Source organism: Calidris pugnax, unplaced genomic scaffold, assembly GCF_001431845.1.
Source record: "Calidris pugnax isolate Ruff unplaced genomic scaffold, ASM143184v1 scaffold68, whole genome shotgun sequence".
In the NCBI taxonomy this organism is placed as follows: domain Eukaryota; kingdom Metazoa; phylum Chordata; class Aves; order Charadriiformes; family Scolopacidae; genus Calidris; species Calidris pugnax.
In genome coordinates, this window is record NW_015090921.1 from 6274545 (window position 1) to 6298155 (window position 23611).

At 42.1% G+C, this 23611-nt stretch overlaps 2 protein-coding genes across 4 annotated transcripts in view; both read right to left on the bottom strand.

Annotated features, from left to right (window-relative positions):
* Positions 1-2137: 2137 nt before the first annotated feature.
* DNAL1 (dynein, axonemal, light chain 1) lies at positions 2138-15991 on the bottom strand. 3 transcript variants are annotated; one of them, XM_014950292.1, is made up of 8 exons: positions 15823-15991; positions 14552-14590; positions 11566-11675; positions 10836-10891; positions 8343-8398; positions 7005-7131; positions 6453-6542; positions 2138-4160 (listed from the first exon to the last, which is right to left on the bottom strand). In XM_014950292.1, the coding sequence occupies exons 1-8, from the start codon at positions 15823-15825 to the stop codon at positions 4114-4116; spliced, it is 528 nt and encodes a 175-aa protein (XP_014805778.1). In that variant the 5' UTR covers positions 15826-15991; the 3' UTR covers positions 2138-4113. The 3 variants fall into 3 exon arrangements, with proteins under 3 accessions (XP_014805778.1, XP_014805777.1, XP_014805776.1); XM_014950291.1 differs by having other exon boundaries at positions 6453-6593; XM_014950290.1 differs by having other exon boundaries at positions 6453-6596; positions 15823-15989.
* Positions 15992-16275: 284 nt separating this feature from the next.
* The window catches only part of LOC106892742 (acyl-coenzyme A thioesterase 1-like), an 8126-nt gene continuing 790 nt past the window's right edge, over positions 16276-23611 (bottom strand). Inside the window, exons 2-4 of the mRNA XM_014950160.1 lie at positions 23085-23607; positions 19963-20165; positions 16276-19214 (exon numbers count right to left, since the gene is read on the bottom strand). Coding sequence (XP_014805646.1) covers positions 18639-19214; positions 19963-20165; positions 23085-23607 — 1302 coding nt within the window. The 3' untranslated portion in view covers positions 16276-18638. The remainder of the gene's footprint in view (positions 19215-19962; positions 20166-23084; positions 23608-23611) is intronic.

Genomic DNA, 23611 nt, shown 5'->3' on the forward strand with positions numbered 1-23611 from the left:
TTTAGCCAAAAAAATAGGACAGCTGCAGTTGCTTTACAGAAATGTTGTGTCCCACTCCAAGCCAAGCATCTTCCCCAAATGCCAGTAACAACCTTTGTAGTGTGTTAGAGATTCACGGGGAGTAGCTGTGGGTTCCCTTCCGTGCTGTACCTAAGGGTGGCTGGATGCTGACACTCCCCAAACCACTGCAAAGGTGTCACGGGGTGAGTGGGTACATGAGGGGCCCGTATCACTTCCGAATTCCTGGGTGGCTGGAGCTGGGACACAAAGTAGAGACTCAAGTAAATCTAGAGCTGCTGGGAAAAGAGTTAACACCACTGCTGTTTAATAGTTGAATCTGCTGGTTGTAGAAACGACGAGTCCAGCTGTAAATCATATTGCATTGTATTTTTTAATGGTAGAGTTTAAAAAACATCTTTGTAAATACTGCCTGAAAGGCACTTGCCTGTTACCTGAATCTTAGGGGGTTTTTTGCTGGATCTCTTGCTGTGGATTTTAAATCCTGATGTGCTTCCGACCATCTGCAAAACACAGGTTCCTTCTCTTTTGGTAGTTCACCGTTTTTAGTTACCTTGAGTACTGTTTCTCACACCTGTGGGTGCAAAGTGTATCACTTCCGAATTCCTGGGTGGCTGGAGCTGGGACACAAAGTAGAGACTCAAGTAAATCTAGAGCTGCTGGGAAAAGAGTTAACACCACTGCTGTTTAATAGTTGAATCTGCTGGTTGTAGAAACGACGAGTCCAGCTGTAAATCATATTGCATTGTATTTTTTAATGGTAGAGTTTAAAAAACATCTTTGTAAATACTGCCTGAAAGGCACTTGCCTGTTACCTGAATCTTAGGGGGTTTTTTGCTGGATCTCTTGCTGTGGATTTTAAATCCTGATGTGCTTCCGACCATCTGCAAAACACAGGTTCCTTCTCTTTTGGTAGTTCACCGTTTTTAGTTACCTTGAGTACTGTTTCTCACACCTGTGGGTGCAAAGTCTTGAAAAGCTGCAAATGCTTCACCCCATAAAGCAGATGGTAGGAACGTGTATCCATGTCTGTCTGCCTGCTGGATTGCAGTTAGAATCTCAGGCAGCACACCTGTCTGCTTCTTAGTTGTTAACTTATGCTTTAGTTGTTGACAAGTTTTAATTTCAATGTTCTCAGCAAAGCTGGCAGGAGAAAGACTCAGCCCAAGACATTGAAATGCTCTTTTTTTCAGCTCCATCTGGAAGCCCTTGCTTTAATTTACTGCTGAGGATGTGGCCATTGATCAGCAATAGTGTTTGGAGAAGTAAATGGTGGGCAAAAGAGAGAGGAAACACGGATGCCTTCACTTCAGAGAGCAGCCCACAAGTTTGTTTAAGACTTCAAATAAGGTATTTGTCTCCCTGTCAAAGCCAACTGGCAAAAATGCCAAAGGTTGGCTACTTTGCACTAAAGCTGGGAAGCCATGCAAACAAACTCTGCATGATCAAAACAGTCACAAGTTTTGGTTTTCATCTTTTTTTAATCAGCAGACCCAAGCCCAGGCTTTTGGAAGCTATTTCAAATACTGAAAGAGACCTTATCAAGCATTTTAGTTATTAGTAAGCTTTGACTTAGTGATAGTGTGAGAAATTCTGAAGTAATTCCCTATATGTTTTTTAAATAGCATTCCAGCCATCACTGCAGGATGCTGTTCCTGTCATTATTGAGACCAACTGCTATGCACTGTGGGGTAGAAAGCTTTTTTCTATGAGTTATATATAAATATATAAGGGTTTTGAAATTACATTTCAGTGGCACTGTCTATTGAAGGCTAAAGGTTATTACACAAGTTTATTAATCAGTTAACCCTTTCTTGTGATTTAAGGGAACTGATGGTATATTGCTGTTAACAGAACTTAAATGGAAAGTGAATTAGTAATTTTGTACTAAAGAAAGACTAGCTATTTATTTAACTTATTTGGGGTTTTTTTTCCATATAGCTGTAGTGGACTTTTCTGTGAGAACCTAAGAACAAAGTCTGACAACCAATGTTTTAAAAGATTGAAAAATATTTATGTATCAAATGATATTTATTTAACTTATTTAGATTTTTTTTTTTCCATATAGCTGTAGTGGACTTTTCTGTGAGAACCTAAGAACAAAGTCTGACAACCAATGTTTTAAAAGATTGAAAAATATTTATGTATCAAATGACAACAATCACAATATATCAGCATTTTTAAAGTCTAAGTTACTCTGTATTCTAAAATATAGAGGCAACAAGGACCAGCATTTACATACTGTAACTGTATTGCTCCCTGAGCAGCTAGGGAAGTGTCTGAGAACAAAGTTTAATTTCTGAATACCCTCCACAAGCTGAACTCTTTCATGACACAACAGCCAAAGGTGTTTGTATAAAACAACATTATATTATTTTTAAACAAGTTTCACAGAATAACATTATAAACATAGGCCTAAATAATTTAAACACAGCAAATTTAACAGTTTGGTCATGCTACAAAATTACTGTATACAAAAGATAGTCAAAGAGGATGTTAAAAGTGCTCTCTTGCTTGAAGATTTTTCTAGACGAGTCTACTTCTAGTGCAACCTGAGTCATCTGCTGGTTCTCAGTCTCTTCTCACTTTTTCTCCAGCAGTTCTCAGTAGAATCACTGCATACATCAGCTCTTTGAAGAGAGGTCAATGTGCTAACAAGCAAGTTAAAAAACTGTGCCAATTCTACCTCTTTATCTCTGACCATGACTTCCAAGATTTCAACTCCTGCCACACCGTCACAAAATAAGTAATTAAGAGTGGTGCTCTGCCTCCATCTATGCCTGGTCTGGAACCAGCAGGTACGCTTTTTCCATTGTAGTTTAAACAAAGATGGTACCATGAATCAGAAGAAAAGCTTTTATAAAAAAACAAAACCAAGATGGAGTAAAATCTACCCAGGTGACTTGATCTATTCTCTAAAGAGAAGAAGAAAAAAACCCCACTCTTGGCATCCAACAGTGCCATCAGGTGTGTCTTCATCACTGTTTAATGCTTTTCACTAAAAATAGTCACCTGTCATAGAAGGGGGCTTTACTAAAACTGGTTACCCTGCAATATAGCACATTTAGTGTGCCTTCAATACTGTTTGCCAGTGCTCACTTCCCATCTCATCTCACCTTCCCCATAACTATACACACTTTCTCTCACTGCTTACATCTGTGCTTTCATAAAGAATAAGTATCTCCAAATCCAGAATTTTCTGTCCTCAAACCCAGGTCTTTTGTTCACTGTTTGTTTCTGTATTAGTATCAGCCTACTCAGTTACAGGAAAATTCCAGAATTGAGAAGGATTATGTCCAGCAGTGACCCAAAACTAGGACCCAGCTGTAGGCTAATAAATCACATATGCAAATCTAAAATAATTTCTTACTGAGACAAGAAAAAAAGCTAGCAGATATTTTAGTCTTACTGAAACCATGCAAACAATTCTCATTGCCTCTTTAAAATAAATAAATATATAAGTTATACATGGCCTTTTAAGCAATGCAGTTGAGTTCCAATGGGAGAAGCCCAAGTCAAAACTTAAGGCCAGTAACAAGCAATCATTGGACCAATACCATTTTTGTGCGTGGGTCCACAGCTCCTGGGCCTGTTTGGCATAACAGTTAAGAGGATGAAAAGGGAATCTCCCATACTTAAAATATTGAAGGATTCCCATGACAAAATTAAACACAACAAAGCCTGTAATGTGTCTCTAAACCACAACACTGTTCTTTTGCCTCAGTGTTTCCAATGATAACATTGGCCATCTGCACCTAACAAACTAAAATGGGTCTATTATAACCCAAGAGTGAAAAACAAGCACCACTAATCAAAGATTAAAAATAGCTACTAATTAGTTTAAGTGAAGATCTCTTGCTAGCCAAACAGCAGACAAACTCAGTTCCACTGGTCTCTACAGAAGATGTCATAAGCTTGACAAAATTGGTGTGCCTGAATTTTGGTTACTGACTCTTTGGGTGAGAGACTGTGGAGAAAAGCTGGTCTTTTAAAAAAATTGCCCAAAGATCTTCTTCAAAACAAACATTTATATAAAACTTCTATATGCCGAGTTATCTGGAGTTACTTAAATAAATACCCAACAGGAAAGTGGCATCAGTTTGCTCCTTCTTCATCTTCTTCTTTTCTAATAACTGGGGTACCTAAGAGGAAAAAAGAGATGAAAAAAAAAAATCTGCAAAGATTTACAAATAGATTATGCAGAGAAAGATATAGTTAATGCTAATATACCAGAAAGCTAACTGGGACTGTCGGAAGAGTTGTATTTCCTGCCAGTGCTTCTAACTGACACGAACTGCTACACACCTGAACTTTCTTAACTAGAAAACCCTTCAACTGATGAGATCGTTGGTTGGATGGCTTCTTCCAACTTCTTGGGTAACAGGGAATAAAAATGGTACGAAAGCAGGACCTGCAAAGATCAGCCTAACTTGGTCACTGGGAGATGCACCATGTTGGTTCAACTAACAACCAACTGGCACATCACCTTTTTCTTGCTGGGCCCCCACCTTGTGCTGCCCTTACCATGACAGAAACGATCCCTCCTCAGTGATACCAGACTAGGATGTCCAGACTACAAAATACAAATTACATTCATGTGGATCCAGGAGGTGATATGGTCACATCTCTTAGGGCTAACTTGGATGTCATGGAATAACGTTGCATTGCACAGTAGCAGCATAGTCTATACCTACCCCTTGGGTACTTAAAAAGCCATAAAAATGGCTTTTTAGCTGCCATACTGAGCAAAGGGCACCTCAGAGTGTGGCAGCCTGCAGTGTTCACGTGCAGTGAACCTCGCAGTGATGTGTTCATGAATTTAAAATAAGCTGATATGCTGGTATCCCCCAAAAAAAGATTTATCAAGTTACAAGTTTTCCCCACAGTAGTAAGCCCCAACACCACAGGTTAGCTCACAGCACACGAAATAGCCCAAATAACTAATACAAGAGCAGCAGGGGCCTGAAGGTGTATGTGCCACCTGGGCCATGGAAACTGGGTCACACTGATGCTTTGCTCAGCCTGAGGCAGAGACCTGAACTGTGGTGAGGCTTTGTGGTGACAGCCCTTTGCTCACTGCACGGCTGGGGTGCTGCCTTTCTTTTGTTACAGGCAGGAAACAGAAAATTTAGGCACCTAACAGCTGAGCAGGGTTCCCGGCACAGGAACTAGCTGAAAGGAGACACCTACCTGCTGAAAGAGACCTTCAGTGCTTATTTTTTTTGTCCAGCACATCTTTAACCATTTCAATAATTTTGAGGTCCCTCTATTAGTCCTCTTAGATATAGACATAGGCATAACGTAACTGTCCTGGGCCAGCGTAACAGCAAGAACCTTACAGCCACTTTCAGCATTTGTGACTTCTCTTTTGGCTCAACGTTCTGGTGTTTGTGGTTCCCATTCTTAAATATCATCCTCTCTTTCTACATTACATAGGAAACGTACCTGCCAAAATCAGAGCTGTCCATTGCTCCTGGCTGCAGGAACACTAAGAAACTAAGGGTCTAACCTTACACTAACAAGGTTACTCATTGCCCATACAGATACTTGCCCTATTCCATTTTTTGGTTCACTCTCAAGATGTTTTCTACTACAACAGCAACCACACAACAGCAGGCCATCCTGCTCAGCAGTACACTTTATTGCTGGGATTCCTACCTTCCCTGCTGTTGCTCTGACTCTTTATTAGCTTTATTTATCCTGCTGCCTTTTCATTGCTTTAGCAAACAGCAGGTAACAGTCAACAGCTGGCATCTCCTTTGACAGAAATTAACGTATTTAAAAACAGATTTTAAAATTGTCTCACTTTTAAAAGCAAGACACTTTAATATATTGTCGTGTCAGTGACAAAAAGGAGAGGACAGTTTATAACCTGAGGCTTAGTACGGTGACAGGAGGGAGATACTCAGGCATTTAGGAAATTTGCATGAAATTCAGAAAACTTTCCCCCGCACCAGAAGCAAACCAGAACATATCCCTGGCTAGACCCATTTCCCCATGTCACCCTTTCCGGTTATGGAAAACTGTAAATCAGATTTGCTGGGAAAACTGTAATTCAGCGTGGCAGATGAAAGCCTTGCTAACTTACTTAATGCTGAACACTTTATATAGTTACATACAAGTCAACAGGTGAACTCCACAAGAGCCCTCCAAACCAGCATGTCTCAGTTCCACATTAGTTATCTGCTAAAACTATATGATGGGTTAACTTCTAGAGTAAAGCCCAACGGTGGGCTGCAACCCCACTTGGACTTAATACTCCAAAACCCATCAAATGCTTTCAGAAGATCCTACTTCTGAATAACTCCAAAGACAGGAGGGAGGAATATTACATGGGCACACAGATGAATTTCTGAGGTTATGTTTCATTTCCCTGTGGTTGTCTTTATATAAAACTGTTAACTCACACCGATTGCCTCATGCCCCAAACTCACCGTCCAGCTTTCTCAACTTGGGGACCCGTTTGGTTGCTTCTTCAAACCAACTGCTCTGATCAGAGGTGTATTTCTCTTGCAGTGGATTGCCTGTAAACACCAGATCCTCTAGTAATGGCAGCTCTGCCAGTCTCACAAACTCTGCTGCAACCACAAAGGTGAAAACACCAACCAGATTGTGGAACACGGAAAGTACCTCTGCACCAAACCTCCCTTTCAACCTCAGTGCAAACATAAACAGCATGGGGTACAACCGGGTGGGGATTGCTCGGGCTTGAACTGGTGTCAGGTTAAAGAACAGGTATGCATTTTAAAAGAAGTCTGAGAGAGATGATTCAAAGAACAAACTTGTTTGGACTTAGAAGTTAAATGCAATATTCTGACTATTTTTACTCTCTTGCATGAGGGGATATTTAGAGATTCCACACATCTGCAGGCTTCTCAGTGAGACTTAAAGCCCTGCAGCATACAGAACTATTTTTTAGTTGGTGACTTAACTCATGCATTCACCAAACTACAGGAGGAGTTACAGAACAGAGAGGTGTGGCTTACCCCAGTCTTTCACCAAATTATTTGACATATAAAGAACCTTCAGCTTCTTCATTACACGGATACCCCTCAGTTTCTCAATGAAGTTGTATGAGATCCACAGCTCCTCTAAAGTATCTGCAACTGCCTCCTGAAAAACGACAGGACTACTCAGGTAAGCAGAAGAATATCTTCCTTTTTCTTCAGATACTCTCTTCACCCCCTACAGGTCACCTCCTGTGAGAAAATACTAAGGTATATTGGTCCTCATTTCTTTTTAAGTGGTTCCTTAATTATGCATGACAAATACTTACAGGAATTAAGAGCAAATGATCTGAAATATATTTAGTAGGACAGAAATCACAGTATTAGAATAAAATAAAGAATAGCTGACTGGAGGAGTTGTTCTTAAGGCGTAGGGGCAGAGGAGACAGATTTGGCTGCTTGTCACAGCAAGTATATGTGAAGTGAATGCAATTCAACAACTACTTTACAGGGTGTCTTCTACAATATGAGGGAATGATTCATTTCAGGTGCACATATGTTTGTACCTGTTGACCAGAAGTTGTTTTCATAATTCTCTCAAAAGAGAAGGTTTTTAAACCAGCCGTTACACATTGATTCTGCATTTCACACTTAAGAGATACAGCATCTCTGAAGGCAGGAATAGCTTTGAAGAGAAGCCTTCTGCAGGAGAAACATACGGTACCTCTTCAGGAAGAAAATTCGATACTCATTCTATACTCATTAAAAAAAGGTTGGTTGAAAAAAGTTCTTCTGCCCTTAATTTAAATGCAACAAAATTGATTGGATTTTTTTCCTCAACAACTTTTCCTCTACCTGGTCCTGCCACCATCTTCTCCTCTAAAGCCATATTGCTGCAGGTGCCAGTTAACATAAAAAGGACAAAGTCTCATGAAGTGTGGGTTCGTAGGAGTGCCAATATATGTAGTAAAGAAGCAAAGCTTAAGTATCTTCAGGTAAAAAATTCCTCCTGCAAAAAGTCTGTAGGAATTATTTTCATGTAAAGCAGTGGAATTACAGACAGACAGCCGTTTTCAAATAAAAGCTATGCTCATCTTGTCAAAGACAACAAAATCCCTCTTTCTAAAATCCTTTTATGTAGTAAATTAGCCTTGAAGAATCTCCGAGCATGAAAAGTTTTTGAACAAAAAAAAAAAAAAGAGAAAGACTATCTGAAAATGTAGAAGCATTATGAACAGATCACAGTGAAAGGACAAAATAAATGGTTAGGGCAACAATGTAAATTCAGCAAAGACTCTTATGAACACAGGGGAATTATCCCACGTTCTAGACAGCGCTCCATTTGTTAGCAAAGAATGGACACTGAGAAGCGCATACCAATCCATTCAAGTTCTTTATGTTATTTCTTCCCAAAGACAGAATCTTCAAATTTTCTGTAATAAATAAAAGAAAGTTTATTGTTAATAAGTGGTGTTTTTTCCTAAGTATAAGAAGATGCTCTAAGTCCACTTACAAGCAAACTGCACTCTGAAAAGGCTGTTTTAAGAAAGAATGAAGTAACAGAAATAAAACCTCTTGACCTATACAGATAGTGAGGAATGGATGCAGTGGGCAGCTCGGAAACACGCTCGTGAATACAGAGCTACTCGTGTAGGTTACCTGGTTCAAATTCAGTCTAGATAAATACTGAATAATTCACCTTGCACCTGAACTCTAACTGCTAACTTGCTAGTTTTGATCTTACATAGTTCATACCCCTTCTTCTCCAGGCAAAAGTTCTTCCAATCTTATCTTAAGGCAGCAGATTTGATTTCTATAATAGAGACAGCATTTAAAGCTGCCTTACCGAAGTCTGATGAGAGACATTTCAACTCCATCTAGCACCCAGACAAACCTCCTTTCCAAGTGAGCTGTTCTTGCTGGGGTTTAGTGTGATACCAGTGTAACTCAAAGCTATCAAAAAATAGCAGTCTTTTTGTGTAACTCATTTTAATTTTTCACACAAACATTCTTGCAGGTGTAAATAAGCAAACTGAGTTCCAGCATTTAGCTGGGTTAACTTTGCATCCATACCTTTCATGAATGTTTTAACACTTCTTCTTAACTGCATTAAGGATGAAATATTATATATGAAATGATCTTGTTTTGCTCTTGTATGCATAATGATTAAAAAAACACATAGTACAATAAGAAAAGGCAAGACCAATGAAAGTTCCAGCCAAGTATCAACAGATACTCCACAGAGAGCATGTGTAGCAGCTGATTGCTGTGGATGAAGATTCAAGGCTGATCTAGAATACAGTCCTGTGTTCTGTCTCAAGAAATGCAGGGATGAAACCACACCTGATAAAACCACACCTGGCAAATATTCTAAACCAAAAATTGTTTCTAACTCTGTTACTGTTTTTTATGACTCTGGTTCTGAGAAATTCTATATATTAAAGGAAGAAAGACCTCCCTCATAGAACATTTACAATCTCTAAAACACAAAACTAACACTTGTTTCTGTCATCTAAAACATCTTTCTGACATGTACAGATATAGGGTGTGATCCTTTACACAGAATTATCTACTTGACATAACTACAGTATCAGGTACATACATTAACAGTAATCTTTTCCATCTGAAAAGAGTGTAGATGCTTAAAAAGATTTCTCAGCTTCCTCTCTGTAACAAGCAAAAGCAAATACGTAATAATTACTGGCTGTTTTTCATAGCTATAAGCACTGCTTTCTCTCCCTTTCACAGAGGCCAATAAGAGATGGTGAGTTCCTCATATTCTGTACCTTGAAGAGACAGACCATGTAGTTCCAGTTTGTCTGGATCATTTCAGGATGAAATATTTAGTACAGACTGGATGTTTTCATTCTATGTTTTATTAATATAAATATTTAAGGTGCTTTAAAGGCTTTAATGTTTTATCCCACTACAAAATTTCATTGGTTTCACTTATATTTATAACTGCCTAATTATTTTTGCTCATGATAGAGTTACTCTAATTGAAATATTACACTACAGTTATTTGGAAAGAATACTGGAATATTTTTTCCCTGATTAGTATTTCAAATTTGTTGAAGTCTGAGAATATTATGAAAACAAGTGAGTTCATCAAGCTCATTGACAGCCCCTCTGGCATGCAGTTGGAGAGGATGGGATTCCAGGTTCCTTGTCTGTCCACCTGGCAATTTGATCGGGACAGAAAAGCCTGGAAGCTCCAGCCCAAAACCTGCAGCTCTTTGCAAGTCTCATGCCACAGCGTCAAAGTCTGAAGGACAGACCACTAAAACTTTTGTCCAAAAATCAGTAAGCCAATGAGTTTCAAGGTGTCATAGACACCTGCCCATAAAATCAAAGTTCAGTTCCACTTCTAGAGAGATGGCAGGCCCCTTTCAAGTATGAACAAAATCAAACCAAGTATATCCAGTCCTCTGCAAAGTAGAATGGCATTTTTCCATCCAAATCTACCTCACTCCAACTGATACCACAAGTACAGGTTGTTGAACTGCAGGCTGTCTCCATCATGAGCATGGAAATCGGTCATTAAATCACTCTAGAACGGATTAGGTTTGGAACATCAGAACTCGGGCCCACTGGAAGTTACAAAGGTGCTTTCTTAATGGATTTTTTATTAAAACTTGCACAGTGAGACAACTGCCTTACAAGGAATTATGTGCTTTAATACACCATTATTGCCAAACATGCATTCTCCAGTAAGACTGTGAATTTAAATGTCCCTTGTCATTTTCTAAGAGGAAGAAATTAAAAAGGGTAAGAATAGGTATAAAGCTGGAGACATATAAGAAATTATGGTGTATGTCCCATCCAGGCAACTAGAAAACAAACATAATGGATCACTGGCTTGTCACTTACTTAGGCTGTTCAAGTTGGCGATTCTTTCAATGCGGTTTGTAGACAGCGATAGTTTCCTTTAAAAGGAAGAATAATCAATTCACAGTGTACAAGGGATCACTATATCAGAAGAGTTCTATGCCCAAACACCGTTGCATTGGAAACAATTGTCTAGTCTTCTCTCATTATCTAATGAACAACAGACTCAAAATATCCTCAAACCATCAAGACTTCTGCAACTTTATTTAGCTTCTGGGAAAGTACCGTAAGTTACTGACATGCCACACCAGATTATCTTTTCATGCCTAGCCTTATCAAATGCATCAAGGTTTACTTCTGAAATGGCACTAATCTCTTTCTGGAAGTCCTGCTTAAGCCTTCTTTTTTTTCTTTTTTTTGCATAAATTTTGGAATGGATCATAAATGTGCCAGTTAGCTGACAGACTCCTAAACGGACCTGTAATTATATACTGATAAACAGTATCTAATTTTTCTGGGGACAAATATCAATACAGAATCTACCCTAACACCTTCTCAGTTAAGTGACAGGGATCTTTGAATTAAACAGAGGAAGAGGAACTGTGTATGGAAAGAGAAGCTCAGCTCAGAAAAAAGAAGAGAAAGCTGCTGCTTTGAAGGCCACACTTAAACATAGTAAATGCATATTTGCACAGTGGACAGCAGAAAAACTGAAAATTAATAAAAAGAGAAGAGAATATTTGGTTTCCAACTTGTTTTTAACTGAACTTACTCGCAGTTAACAAGCGTGGAGAGAGATTCATCCATCGTTTCGACAGGAGGAATCTGACCATACAGTTTCACCTCCTTTGCCTCTGAAGCCTTCTGGCCATTTTTTTCTTCCTAAAGAAAAAAGAAGGTGAAGAAGAGGCTCACTGCTACACGCAATTACTGAGAATTACTATAGAAGTAATTTCAATATATTACTAGAAGATGTTACTGAAAAGTTAAAGCATTTTGAACACTGTTTATCAAGACTCCTGTTGGTGTAGCACAAAAAGGGAAGACTAGCTTATTTTCAAGATATCAAAAGAACTTATACATTACGTATGCTTTTTTAAAAAAAGTTGTGTTACTTTTGAGGAATTTAATTAAGGGGTCCTCTGCCATAAAGAAATGGAGAATAGATGAGTTTTAAAATTCTGAATAAAGGTACTTCCATGGACACTGACATACAGGAGCCCCAACTAGGGCCAGTCTGTAGCAGAAGCCAATTCTTAAAAGCTCTGACAGAAAAATCTCCTTCCCACTTCACCCTGAAAACTCAGAACTCACACTGAACTCACAACACAAACTGAACACAGCAGAATGCGTTTTGGGGGAGAACCTCAATAGATTCACAGAGTTAAGAATCTAAAAAAATTAAATACGTTCTAATTGGCCATTAAAAAACAGTGGAGGAGGATTTCACACTTTAGAGAGTACAGTAAAAGACAAATTTCCTATTTACAACCTAGGTTGATAATTTTCTAGATTAAATACTATAAAGTTCAGACTGTTAGAAAAATTGCCATAAGTTAAGCATTTGAGTTTATTAAAAAAATATAGTCTATTAAATCTTTTAAAATTCTGAGGCAATGGTATTTATTGACTAAACACTTGGAACAAGTATGTGTTTAGGTAGTACCACCAGTTTTGACAGCTGCCTCCCTGGCAGCACAAAGGAAGCGTTTTTGTGAATTCACTCAGTGTTCAGTGGGAGAACTGGAGGTCCATTAACAAAGGAGAAACCTCCTCTGCGCGTTCAGAACAAGGGCTCTTGTTTTCTCCCCCATTTCTATGCAGCTACTGAAAAGTGAGATAGCTGAGGTCTGGCCTGGTTTATATGGCTACTTTGTAATGAAATGAACTGCATCCCAGCAGCCTTTAAGAATCCCACGGCACAAGATCAGGTTTTGAAAATGTTATTTTCTCTCTTACGTACCCAAAATACTTCAGGCAACTTAATTTAATAAAAAAATAGCACATTACCTTGTGCTTTTACTTATATTCTGTCCGAATTCAGTGTGATAATATTTTACTCATAATTAGCGATGTAGCAAGTAAGCATGTCAGATGTTTTGCTAGAATATGGTGAACGCGTTCAACCTAAGTCACTATATAAATGTGAATCTTATGTTTTCTTTTCTAAGAACAACACTGTATCTATTTGCATTTATATTCAGTTCATAATGATTGGTCAGAATTCTCGGAAAAAATACATTTTTTCTTGAAAATGTGACAGGGAGAGAGCTACAGACTGTGGCAGGCAGTGAGCACCTTCACGAAGAAAATTCATCCTGATTGGCACGCACTTCTGGAAGAACGACCACAAAAAGCCACAGAGAAACCACAGGTAAAACAGACACTTTTTTAACAACAGGTTATATATTTGCTAGTTTAAAGGTCCTTGGATTTAACTAATGTCACCCTGACTGTAGGGCATAGGTAAACCCTTATGCCAAAGGGAAGAAAAACATCCGGAATGCAACACACCACCAATTTTATAAGTCACATGGACCCAGATTAGGACTAGTACAAGGAAGATTTAAACCCACCCCCAATAACATGATCAGAAAAGCAAATTCAGCACTTCATGCCTAACGTTAATGGAAAGTCACTGGCACAGGTCAATTATCTCTAAGAGACATGTGACAGAGGAGCAAAAGGAAAATAAACCTTTAATAGGAAACATGGAGTTGAGGTTTTGGAGGGCAGAAAGAGCGAGGGAGGAAAACTTTTTAATACTCAGTTTGCACCTCTACTAGTGCTAATGTCTGCAAGTTGTTGCATTCTAGTTCTTACTAGAAGGAATAAAGTTTGTGGGATACCAATATAACCGGAAAAGAATGAAATACTGAAGGTACTAAGCAATGATAAATTCAAAAAGGATGTAGTCTTCAATTACAGACCAGTACCTGGAGTGGATGGTACAGATCTTCTGGCTTTCAACTGTCCCTGCCCACACTGCCTCACATCCAGATCTTCTACACCGGCTGATAAGCCTTGCTTGTTCTAGCAGCTGGCCAGAATTAGCGGCAGAGTGCACGGATACCAAACAGCACATCTGTGCCCTGATCCAAGATTCACTCAGCCTGGGGAAAGAGTCTCACTGGTTTTACTGGACTGTGCACTCGACCCCAGAGCATCCTGTATCATCATTTGAAATTACATGCACATTCTGGCCAACAAACAGCTTTCTAGAAGGCTCCAAGACCAGGTCAGTCACTACTCCAAATGAGTGTCTGCATTTACACAATGTTTTAAGAAGAAAACCAAGCAATAAACTCATTTGGGGTTAAGCTCTGTGTGATATGAGGGACAGTATGTTAAAAGACCATAGTAGAAGCTTCACTGACTTCAGTACAGTGAGAATTTCATACTTGCAGAAGGGCTACACTCAGGTAAAATCAACAGAGCATAATTAAAACAGAAGACATTCCCAACTTTAAATCTCTCTGTAGTCTCAGGCCTTATATCAATACGCATTCAGCAGAACAAGGCAGGAGAGAAAACAGACTCATCTTTACCAGCTTTATCAATTTAACAAGAACAAACAGAAAGGCCAACATATTATACATCAATAGTAATAGTAAAATTTTTACTTTGTGGAACTTATTATAGCAGATGTTTCAAGCAAACATATTTCTTACAATAAGTTTAAAAAATAAATTTAGCTGAATATAGTCAAAACCCATGCCACAAAGCACTGCAAAGCAGCTAAATACTGTTATACTTACCCATTTGGCCAGAGCGTCCTTGATAGTTGTTGCTTTTGCCTAAAAATGAAAGAAATTTAAAGAATATTTATTGCAAATTTCTAGTTGACTTGTTCACTGCACACCTATCTCCTCTCCCATCTCTCTCCCTATCCGCTTGTCTACCCCCTTCTACCACTTTCCTGTATTATCTTCTTCCAGCTGAGCTGAAGATGCTGGATCCCCTCAGTGTCTTGTAATTTTATTTTCTGGGGGACTTGGTAGCATTTTCGGAAGCAATTATTTGGCTTCACGTAAGGTCATTATCTTCCTGATCTTACTCTCTGCCCTGGGACACTGCTTGTGAGCTTTGGTGGTGAAATTCAATTCAATTCAATTCAAAGACATAAGAAGTTACTGCGCTGAAAAATGTGGTCTAATGCTCTTAAAACCCCCGCACTTTCTATTGTTGTGCATTAGCAACTTCCTGCCTGAAAGCAAGGCTGTGAGTTGACAGAATGATGCAGCCTCTTCAGACTCATTGAGGAAAATAAGGTACATCTTGCCAAAAATCAAGAGTGACAGCCATTGCTTATATTGTTTCTTCTCCAACTGTTTTATGTCGAGTCACATCATGCAGTGTGAGAACACGTATTATTCAGTCAGGAAAAATCAGAGAGCTGCCTCACATGGCTTTTTAAGGACTGACCCGCTGACCAACTTTGTGTTGTCCCTGGCTCCAGATCTCCTGCCTTACACCAGAGTCTTATCAAAACCCAGTGACAATATCCCAAACAGCAGTCTATAGAGAAATTGTGATATATCCTAAGCGTTATACATTTTCCAAGATGCCTTTCAGATTAAAAAGCTTCCAGAGACCGATCTTTCACAAAAACTGACCTACAAAAACAGGACTCTAGTTTGGGCATCCCTCTCTGACCCCCCCTCCCCAAGGCACAGTGACAGGCCCCAACTCCCCGCCGTAGCCCAGGCCCCGGGCACCGAGCAGCCTCCTGCCCAGCTGATGCCGTGCCCGGGCTGCCCAGCACCGGAGACCGGCTCGGAGGAGCCCCGGGCCGCCAAGGGCTCTGTTCCGCGCTGCTGCCGCTCACGCAGCACCGGGGACTGCTCGGGGGCAGCCCTGAGGAGACGCCGCTCCCCCAGCCCCGAGCAGGCCCCGCTCGTCGTGTCCCCCCCCGTCGCCCCCCCCAAGTGGCGGGGACGCCCCAGCTCAGCCTCTCCCCAAGCCCCCCCCAGCAGCCGCTCGGCCGCCCGCCCCGCTGGGTGCCCGCGGCGGCGCTGAGGGGACCCACCATGGCCGTTGCTACCGTTAACGCTCCGGTTGCTAGGGCGCGCCCGCCTCCCGCGCACGCGCAGCGCCGCCGACACGTGAGGCGGGTGGGGCGCGAGCGCGGCGGCCGCACCTGGCGACCCTAGAGCGGCGCTGCCGCAGGGACGGCCCCATCCCGGAAGTGGCGTCGGGGGCGGGAGGAGGCGGAGCGGCCCTTCCCGGTGGGCGCCCCCTGGCGGGGGGCCTCCCCCCCGTCACGGTGAGCCCGTCAGTGGAACCGGGCTGGGAAAACCGTTAGCAAATACAACCGCTGGCAAATAACAGACGGCGTCCCACCGCCAGGCCCGGGCCACAGGCCTGCTCGGCCACCCCGGGGCACCTCAGAACCTCCCCCCAGCTTTGGGCAACCCAGCAACAGCGTGTGACAGCGGCCGCTGGGGCTCTGAGGTAAATGACACAGCTTGAGGCGAGGCCGTCACCAGAGACCGGGTTTAATGTGTGCTCCAGGACACTGCTACATTGCCCGCGGCGCGTCCCCGAGCGGCACCGTGAGTACACAAACCCTAGTGCAAAATGGGCTGGTTTTCAACAGATCGTTTAGCCGTTAATTTTTTCCAGGCCTATCCTCACAAGGACCTTCATAGTAAAATTACATCCCTCTTATTTTTCCTCTCTTCTTTGTTTAAAAAAAAAACAACAAAAACATTCGGTTTTCCAAGCAAACAAACCATTCAGAAACAAAAACATCACCTCATTTTCTTACACAGCCTCGCTTTTTAACACAGGAAGCATTTTACCCTTTCAAATTGCATGTATCCAACGGCATCTCACACCGCATGACCTCAAAGGCTTGTGCTTTAGAAATGTAGTCTGAGGACTTTTAAGGTACCTGGGCTTTGGTTTATTTACAACTTAACATTTACTCCCCCAACATCCCGCCTGCCATCTCGTGTGGCAGTGGCTACACTGAGGTAGGAAGGTGGTGTGGGGACACGGGTGGTAACAGACACAGCTCCCACTGCTGAAGATGCACACGAGGCAGGGAAACCTTCAGACAAAAGGAAACCTTCAGACAACCCTTTCCTCTGGGGTTGCCACTTGGAGTGAGTTTTGGGGAAAAAAAAGGCAGGATACCAAGCATGGGTGACACCAACACGCGCGTCGCAGCAGGCCGTGGTCCTGGACTTCTGCGGCTGGTGGTTTTATGGAGGTTCAAGTCAGGTACGACTGTGCAAAGGGCTCTTCAGGCAGGGAGAGAGCGCAGAGAGACGAGGCGGGAAGAGGTTTTGTGCGGAGTGAGCAGGATGGAGCTTCTCTTGTAGGGAGTGGACGGATAAATGGTTCGATTGGCAGTGATGGCGCGTGGAGAATACATGACTTCAATCAAATGATAAGGAGTAATAAGAGTTGCAGAAAACTCACGAGACCTGAGCAGCAGCATAATGACAGTTAACTGGAGAGAAAAGATCCCTGAGAGCAAGGCAAAATTCAGTACCATGAATGAAGGCTTTGTATCCTCCTGGGCAGCTCTCAAACTGGTCTGACAAAATGACCTCGTGGAAGGAGAAATTGTATTGACAGAGGCCCTTGTTCAACAGGCCTTCAGCGCTGGCACCACTCCAGCAAGACCCTCTTGAGAGATCAGCTCATTTGGGAAGAAGTTGTTTCTTTCTACCTGAAAGGTGGGGAAAAACGAGGCACTTGCCAAAAATTAGTTAGGATGAAAAAAACCCACCCAATCTCAGGCAGTCATAGAAATGATATCACGGATTTGAGTTTGGGTTGGTTTTTTTTTTTTAAGGAGGGGTGGAGGAAAGCTGTTGGTTTGTTTAAGTAGTTGTGATTCTAAGATAATCATAGCCATAAGGTGACAGCTTTTTACAGTCAATCTCCTGCTACATTTTCTGTCTCTTAACTTTGCTTCCTCCCCAAGAACAGCTGTTCAGCATCTGTTGGCATCATTACTAGAGTTCCATGAGTAATTAATCCCTAACTTAAAAGCAGGTGTTATTAATTTAAAATAAGCAACAAAGGAGTTACACATAGCACAACTGCATTTAACCATCCTTTAACCTATCCAACAGAATTTTAATACCGAGTGTCAAAAGCCAATCCAAGACATGATAGGAAGAGATGGTTACATCCCTAACACAAGATAGTGCTAGTACTGCCATTCTCCTGGGATGTCAGGAAAAGTACTCTTTGTTTTCCCACTCTACAGGTAGTTTTTGTTGGAAAGAAACAGACTGTCACCAGAAGACCACTACCTAAGGTCATGGTATACAAGACTCATTACATATAGGTATCCCCAGCTTCAGGTAAATAGAAAACATTTCCAAACTGTGTACGGCTGTAAATCTGAGCATTCTGGGCTAAGGTAACTTCAGACTCAAAGCCAGAATCATTCATCATTTTGTTATCAAAGTGTATCATCCGTGGGTTGCCATCACTCCCCAGTTGCAATCTAGTCTGTCATTGCTGAGGGTGCAGGCTGGCTGGTAAATTCTCTCAGTCATAAATACTGCAAGCAAGAAAGTACCTACTACTCTCTTCAGATACTTGTTTCTTGATACCATGACCAATTCAGGCTGTCAAATTCATGCTGCAATGCAGCCCACTTGTCATTGTTCCACTTCTCCTCTGTGTACCTAGTTAAAACAAGTTAGACTGGTCTAAATACATCCCTTTCTTTTTGGATTTATACTTGTAGCTGAGTAGTCATTTGGTTATTTCATATTTCAAAGCTTTTCTCAGTCAGTCCCTCCAATTCACCAGTCATTTTGGTGGCTCAAGCTCAGTCCTCTGCAGTTCTGCAACAGCTTGCAGGTGCTTAAGTGTTCATCCCAAGTGCAAGTGCAGAAACTCCTGAATCTTTCCCCAGGAGTGTTCCTGTGCGTGGGCATGTGCTTTGCTCTCTCCACCCCCCAGAACAGGCACCCCCAGAACACGATCCAGAGCTACCTGACAAAAGGGAGTAGAAGGAGGATCGATTCGGTGACCTGCTCCTGGATAACTCAAAAGTTCAAAGTTTTCTTTTCCATGCTGGCGTAGACGCCCGATTGCCAGCTGAGCATATAAGGAGCTCTTCCACACACGATCGCCTTCCCCTACCACTAAGAGAAAGTGACCTTTTGCTTTTTCAATGGGGATCACACAAGGAGAATTAGCAGGATTTGTTGGGTCATCCAGAGCTTCAAAAGTGTCAAATACACCAGCTTCAGAAACACTGACCTTATTCATATCAAAACGCAACGCGGGCAGAGTCATCTCACCATAATGGAGGTCTGCAACTGTGTTGGAACTACAGCCAGAGATACAGACAGCAGCCACTACTTCTGGCAGGAAGGTGATCATGGAAAGTGCTAATTCTGCCCCTTTCCCAGTCCCGATCACTCCAACTCCTGGTCCCTTCACCTTCAGATAAGATAGGGGTGGGGAAGACAGGAAGAAAGGCATTAAGAAAGTATACATTATAATGGGATTATCCATTAAATGCCTTTGTTGTGTTATTAAAAAAAAACCACAAACAATCCAAGGAAAAGAAAAGGTTAATTATTGATGTGACCTGTTGGAAAGCTGCAGCCTGGACCCTGGCTCCTCCCTCTGTTTAGTGTCTCATTTTTCAGAGCCAAAAAGAGCTGTGAAAGCCCACAAAATTACACAGACAGGCACAAAAATTACCATCATTTGGACCCCACCTAGTCCCTACTGCATATTTTGATGCAAATATTTTCTCTTTTTCCCAAAATAGGTAGCAGAAAATTCAAGCATAGTCTATTGCTCTATGTGTCTCAGGCAAATAAAGTAAGCTCACAAATGACACCTGAAGGATTAAGTAAGTAGTATTTAGTCTTGTCCTTTTCTAGCCTGGAAAGTAAAACTGAAAGCAATATCCCAAGTCATCAAATCCATTCCTTTGCTGACTGTTGATCAGTTTTGTATCATCCTCTGCTTTCATTTTAGAAAATCTCATCTTTATCACCACTGCTCCCATTTGGAGGATATTCCACCCCTTCACTCTTCTAATGATCAGAAACGTTCTAGTTTCCAGCATGAATTTATTTAACAGTTTGTGCTGGAGAAAAAAAAAAAAACCCCCGCCACCACTTGGGCATGGCTGCTGAATCCTCCCTTGTCCTGAGAGATGTCTCATTACACTCACCTTCGGGTGACGCTGCAGGAATCTAGCTGCCTCCTCAAAGTACTCGAGTTTGAATTCTTTCATGACCTTAGGCAGATCTTCAAAGTCAAAATATGGCAGAGAAAGGGCAGCAAAACCACGGGTAGCCAGGAGGCTGGATCTAAATTCAATCAAACCTCCTTCATCACCATACATGTCAATCACTCCTGGAAACGGGCCATCCCCTATATTAAAAAGAAGAGGTACGGAGGAGAAGTTATCAAACAGGACACTAAAAACTGTCTGGTGAAGACTGAATATCAAAATGCAGAAGGCTTGAGACATTTTCTATTAATACTCTTAATTTTTTTTCCATTTGCACAGCAGAGATTAGAGAACCTAGGAATAGGTCCTTACCTTCCTGTAAAAATATGTGAACAGTTAAACTTGATTTTTAAAAAGAAACTGTTCTAAATGTGTTTTTTTTTTCCAATGGTCTTAACCTCCCACTCTCAGGACAATCATACTCTAAATCAGCTCTTTTCACACAAAGAAGCCATACCTTATTTAGCAAAGTGCAAGCTCATTACTAATGAGGCAAGAGCACTGAAAGTCAATTCTACAAAACTTTCGCAAACTCTGGAATAAGGTGCATTGAGCAAAGCAGAGCAAAGAAACACCCGTTGCCACATGACATTAACTGGACTTTCTAGCTCTGTCTCAGCATCACCGCTGTGACACTTGGCAGCAGAACTGCCACTGCAGATGTGAAGAAACAGGGTAAAATTGAGAGCTTTACGGGTGCGGTGACTGATATACAGATAAACATGCCTCTACAGGTGTACAATTAATCCCACAAAACTGCAAAAATAATGAGAATCACAATTTTATATGAGCATGCTTTTGCAGCCAAGGTCGTGTTGCGATATCGCTGTGTGCCATGCCAGCAGATCTTGAGTTAAAAGGCTCAGGGGACTAAAGAGGACTGGGGACTAAAGAGCCCAGGCTGGCAATTTCTTTTTTTTACTCTTCTTTTTCCTGGCCAGCAGATGTCACCACTGATGTACTTGGCTCCAGCTCACTATAACTATCTCAGAAAAAGTACCTGCTTGTGCAAGATTGGGTTCACTCTCTGACATTACCTATATGCAATTAAAAAAAAAAAAAAAACAACAACAAAAAAGATCTCTGCCATTTCAAGGTGCTTGAGAATATGAAGTTTTGGACAAGACATGTTAGATGGTGGAAACCTCCTAACTTAAAGCATTAGGAAGTCAGAAAAGGACTGAAACATGCTTTTGGGTTTTTTTTTTTCTTTCAGTTCTGAAATTTTTTACAGAAGTTCGATATTCTGCTGTAGAGACAATATGTCTGCATAAATTTATCATAATGCCATGATCAACAGTATCCTTTAGCTAACAACAGTCACCCTAGATGGCTGAAAAAAAAAAAAAAAAAAAAAAAAAAGAAGTATTCATTCATCTGTCACCCTTACCTGGAAAGCTTTCTAGCAAGAACATGTGATCAGAACAGAGTCAAGCATGAATGATTTCTCTCTCATGAAGACAACCTTTAACTTACACAAGGATCCTGGACTGCCTTCCTCAGTACCTACACATGCCCAAGTATACAATTTTGCATAGCTCACTAAAAAGCAGGATAAAGTGGGTTAGACAACTTTAGTATTGCTTAAAAGCAAACCACCCCTGCATACCACCCTCCACCATACCTGCAACTCCTATGCCTGAATTGTGAAATCTTTTTCAATACTAAAATTACAGTGTAAGCCCACCGATGTCATCTCACTTTTACTAAGAACAATTCACTTTTAAGATTCCTATCTTAATAATACTAAGACTTTCCATCCCTGGAGCAAAGAAAGGTACGAATAGTAATGCTGTAACTGGATCTTCCATCAAGAAGGATGCCAGCATCACTTAAGCAGTGATTCCAAACTTTTCCACACTATTACAGTGTGAGACTTTCTAAATGGAAAAATGCAGTTCCATCTCGTGGATCTCTGGATTCCCACTTAGCTCAGCAGAAATCCAGCTCATCCTCTAGGGCAGGATATATCAAAACAACCATGTCCCAGTGATGGAAAATCCAGAATGCTGACTGAACATTTGATCTAAAATTCAAAGTTCAATCTCTGTTGTTTTTTTCTTCAGTGGACTTTGGATTTCTATCTAAACGGATAAAAAGAGTATTGGTTTGGAAATCATTCACTGAAAATACTTAAATCCCTAATAAATGTAATGGTAATTACAGGATTTGCTGAATCAAGTAATTATAAATTAGAGGTAATATGGAGGGCGGTTGTAGTAGCACAACACCTGGGGACATACGAGAAGTTTAAATCAAGGCTCAAGTGTACAAACACCATCATCAGTGAAAGGTTTCATTTTCCAACAGCACCAGCAGTCCACCAGAATCACACACCTCATAAAGCACAACTATCTCACCAGCAGAACAGGTAGAACTTGCTCAGAAATCTATTTCGCCTTTATACCACAGAACAACCAAAGTAACTCAATTATTAACTTAGCTTTGGCTCTTGTGTAACAGAGGTGGAATAGCTATATTTTTCTAGAATCTCTTCCACTGCTCCGCTTTGTTTCACAGGGAAGAAAAACACCTTTTTGATTCAATCCAACTGAGGGCAAAATCCCTGGGAGATTTAGCACCGGCTCCCACAACGAGGTGTTATCAGATTTTCTGAATGTTACAGGTGCTGATAGTCCAGAGAAACATCAAACCTACTGAAGAAACATAAACTGAAAGCAGCGACACGGTGATCTCCTGCATCCCTATTCTCACTTGGCTTCTGCCTGTCTCAAAAGAGCCACCTGCCCTGCCCGCTGCCACCAACGAGGACCAGGTCATGATGAACACCAGGCTGTGATGAGGACAGGCTGTGTCCCCACGCACAAGCAGGGCCATGTCTCGACAAGCCTTTGGGAGCATCTCCGTAAGATTTCAAGGGGAAAAAAACCACCTGCCACCTGTCTGCAGGGCGGCGTTCAGATCTATTACGGAATACAGATTTCGCAAGTGATGTCCTTGTTAAGCTTTTCTTTTAAAAGAGACTTTCCTTGCCCTGGAAGGAGAAGCCTGGGGCTCCCGCCGGCCCCAGGGCACTGGTCTCCGGCCGGGGCACTCACCCGGCGGCAGGAAGAGGGAACCCCTTACGCCTCCCTCCTTCAGCCGGATCCTCCGCACGCCGGGGGCCGTGAACCACCTCTCCACCTCGGCCTTGGCCACCACCGGCCCGGGAATAGCGCCGGGATGGCTGTGGCCTTGGTGGACCAACATCTCCACCTTCATCGGGGTGCCGGTGCTGCGGGGCAGGAGCCGCTGGTAGGGCTTCTCCATGCCGGCGGGGGCGAGGCTCCAGAAGAGCCCCATGGGCTCCACGCCGGTGTAGTCCCCGCCGTGCGAGGCGTCGGTGCCCAGGTGCAGCTCTCCGCGGCCGTCCGCCCGGTAGTGCGCGCACGACTGGAAGAGGCAGCCGCTCTCATCGGCCGCCACAGCCCGCAGGGTGACCGGCTGCCCCGGGCCCAGCCCCGCCACCCGCGTCTCCACCCGCTCGTCCGCCAGGCCGGCGGTGGGGGACACGGCCAGGCTCACAACCCGCCTCCGCGGCGGGGGCTGGAGCGGCGGGGCGCGGCACAGGGCCCGCGCCGGGGCC